Source organism: Pyxicephalus adspersus, chromosome 11, assembly GCF_032062135.1.
Source record: "Pyxicephalus adspersus chromosome 11, UCB_Pads_2.0, whole genome shotgun sequence".
Lineage (NCBI taxonomy): Eukaryota > Metazoa > Chordata > Amphibia > Anura > Pyxicephalidae > Pyxicephalus > Pyxicephalus adspersus.
This window is the reverse complement of record NC_092868.1, coordinates 763087-766178: the sequence shown is the minus strand read 5'-3', so window position 1 is coordinate 766178 and position 3092 is coordinate 763087. Positions and strand designations below refer to the sequence as shown.

Here is a 3092-nt window from a genome sequence, read left to right as displayed (position 1 = left end):
GAGGCAGCTGTGGTATATAGGGCAGAATGCGAGGACACGGAGGCATATAGGGCGGAATGCGAGGACACAGAGGCAGCTGTGGTATATATAGGGCAGGATATGGGAGTAGATAAGGTAGTATACAGGGAAGGATATGGGGGCAGATAAGGTAGTATACAGGGCAGGTTTTGGGGGCAGATAGGGTGGTATATAGGGCAAAATTTGGGGGAAGATAGGTAGTATATGGTACAAGTTAGGAATCCGGAGCAGTATATATCCCTATTACCGGTGTGGGTGCGGACGTGTCTCTGTAGTGCCCCAGGGTCAGCGAACTTTCTCTTGCAGTGGACACACACATAGGGTTTCTCCCCGCTGTGAATGCGCAGATGTCTCTTCAGGTTTCCTGCAGGAAGTACACAGAATGTGGTCAGATGGAGGTCACATGATGTTTCTGACTCGGGAAGAGAAGTCAGAGATCCGATCACCTGACGTGGTGAACTGCTTCCCGCACTCCCGGCATTTCAGAGGTCCATCGGCAATGTGGATCTTTAGGTGAGCTTTCAGGTTCCCCAGCTGGACAGGAAAACAACAAAGCAGAGATCAGTGGACACAGATAGGACATGGCTCCATTCACACCCCATGGGGTTCAGCCCTCTGCTAGACAGACCCCCCAATTCCAAAGTCAGAACTGCAGGTTAGCTTGAGCCAATCATATAGCACCAAGTGGCACTGGCTCCACCCACCTGGTTGAACTTCTTGTCGCAGTGCGGGCACTTGTGCTCTTTGTTGGTGTCGTGGGTCTCCAGATGACGCATCTTGGAGGTGGGGTCAGAGAACAGGCGGTTGCAGTACTCGCATTGGTAGGGTTTTTCCCCGCTGTGGACCAGTTGGTGTCTCTTCAGGTTGCCGGAGGTGGTGAATAGTTTGCCGCACACCTTGCAGTAGTAGCTGGGCTCTCCGGAGTGCCGCTTCTTGTGCAGATTCAGCAGACTAACCAACCGGTAACTCTTCCCGCAATCTTCACAGCCGTGAGGCTTTAGGGGGCTGGAGAGCAGAGAAGAATCCGTTACTTCCTATGACCCCCCCAAGGCCTGGCATCATGGCAGCACGGAACAACATGGCCGACACTTACCTGTGCGTTTTCTCATGGGCTTTGCAGGCGGCGGGGTCGGAGAAAGCTTTATCGCACTCCTGGCAGCGGTAGGGCTTCTCGCCGGTGTGAATGCGGATGTGCCGGGTGTAGTTACCCGTGTGAGTAAATTCTTTGTTGCAGTACTGGCAGGAGAAATGACAAAGTCACCAAATAGCTCCAGACTGGAAATAATCACATTTTGTCTCCCCGTTGTTCGCCATTTTGTGGATTACCTTAACTACCCCGATTTTTTACAGGGGGTACGTGGTGGGAGGGACCTACACACCTTTATCATGGCACCACCACCGGAATAATGGGGCGTCCTCCCTCACCTCCCCTCACTGCCTTGTGTGTGTTTGTAGCCCCGAAGAAGGGCAGAAAACCCTGAAATGTGTTGGATTAGATACACAGAGCACATGTGACTTCCTGTCCCGTAAGCCTAACCCTGGTCACATGATGACATGATATCCAGAACCGCCAGGCATGCAGTACCCGAGCCCAGTAGGCTCTAGTAGTACCCTTTCCCAGTTCTGTCCCAACAAAGGTCATGTGACGGGGCATTCACTGCAATGCAGAAATGGAATTTACCCAGAAATCCCTTCTCCAGTGATTGGTGGCACTTTCTGGGTATTTGTAGTGATGGTGGTGCAGTGGGGGAAGGGTCAGGACGGTGGGTACCCCTTACCTCGCACACATGTGTAGTGGAGCTGTACTGTCGGGATTCTGTCCGGTCGGCATAATTTGATGTTCGCAATTGCCGTGGGGTTGTTGACGTATCTTGATCTTCAGGACTATTGGTGGACTCGCTCTCATCCATGTCGTCCCCCTCCTCCATGCCGGCGTCATTAATGCTCAGTCCGGGTTCCTGGCTGCCCTCGTGTTGGATGATGCCTATCTCGGAACTGGCATGCTCAGTGAAAGGCTCTGCCAGAAGCTTTCCTGGTGTCTGCTCCAGCACAATCTCCTGATCTTTGGTTTGTGATTGGCAGGCTGCCGCGTCGTCATTTTTATCCTCAGATGAGGGCCACGCCTCCTGCACCATCAAATCTCCAATCCCAACACTCGCTTGTCTGCTATCCACTCCTACAATACAAGAAAATCTGAGTTATGGTGGGCCTCAACTCCCAGGATCTCCCATCATGCAGCAGGGGCCCAGCCATCATGATCACAAGGGCCCACCAATCACAATGGGTGTAACATGAGAAATCCGACAACGAGCCGTGAACTCACCATATTCTGTAGACACCATCCCCTCCTCCTGGGGCACATGGGGTCTGGCCCCTTCCTCTGCCGGGGCCCCCTGGCTGCCTCCAATACCTCCTGCAGACAGGGAAGAGACATCGACCAATTAGCGATTCCCAAATTCAGAAGCCGGAGCTCTGTGTGGATTCAGTTACTGAATTTTATCTGAGATTTGTACAGTAGTAGGTGATGCCGTGCAACCTCCCTCTCCAAGCACTCAACCCAATGAGGAAGCTCAGACTCCCCTACGGGTATCAAAGAATGAGAGGTCCCCCTTAACCCCCTATGTGTGTAACTTGCTGAGCCCCTCCTGGGGTGGAACACTCACCCTCCTCATTGACTCCGTCACCCTGCGGATACACAGAATGCCCGACGACACTGGACTCCATAATGGCCTCCCCATCCAGAGTGGGAGCGGGGAATTCACCTTCTGGCTGGGTGACTTCTGGACAGAGAAAGACAAACACCCTGTTATATGTCAGCAATGCACCAATAGGAGACATTGTTACCCTATAGTAATGGCCCCAACCTTTTAGGGCTCACAGACCACTAAATGCACGGACTCCGGACCACGCATGCACAGGGAGCCGAGTGTCACTCAAAGGGGAGGAAACTTTCTCCAAAGTGACGTCATGATGCCAGAACCCCCCCATCTCCCATCGCAGGTCTAAGCCTGAGACACAACCTGCCCACTGCCCTGAGCCTGCGATGTCTCCGTGGTCTGCGGCTCTGGCCGGTG

The 3092-nt window shown here is 53.2% G+C and overlaps 1 protein-coding gene across 1 annotated transcript in view; it reads right to left on the bottom strand.

The window, feature by feature from the left end:
* Positions 1 to 3092, bottom strand: part of ZBTB17 (zinc finger and BTB domain containing 17) — a 10699-nt gene that overhangs the window by 3522 nt on the left and 4085 nt on the right. The window contains exons 4-10 of the mRNA XM_072425649.1: positions 2682 to 2798; positions 2342 to 2431; positions 1797 to 2194; positions 1112 to 1254; positions 723 to 1023; positions 465 to 552; positions 266 to 382 (exon numbers count right to left, since the gene is read on the bottom strand). Coding sequence (XP_072281750.1) covers positions 266 to 382; positions 465 to 552; positions 723 to 1023; positions 1112 to 1254; positions 1797 to 2194; positions 2342 to 2431; positions 2682 to 2798 — 1254 coding nt within the window. The remainder of the gene's footprint in view (positions 1 to 265; positions 383 to 464; positions 553 to 722; positions 1024 to 1111; positions 1255 to 1796; positions 2195 to 2341; positions 2432 to 2681; positions 2799 to 3092) is intronic.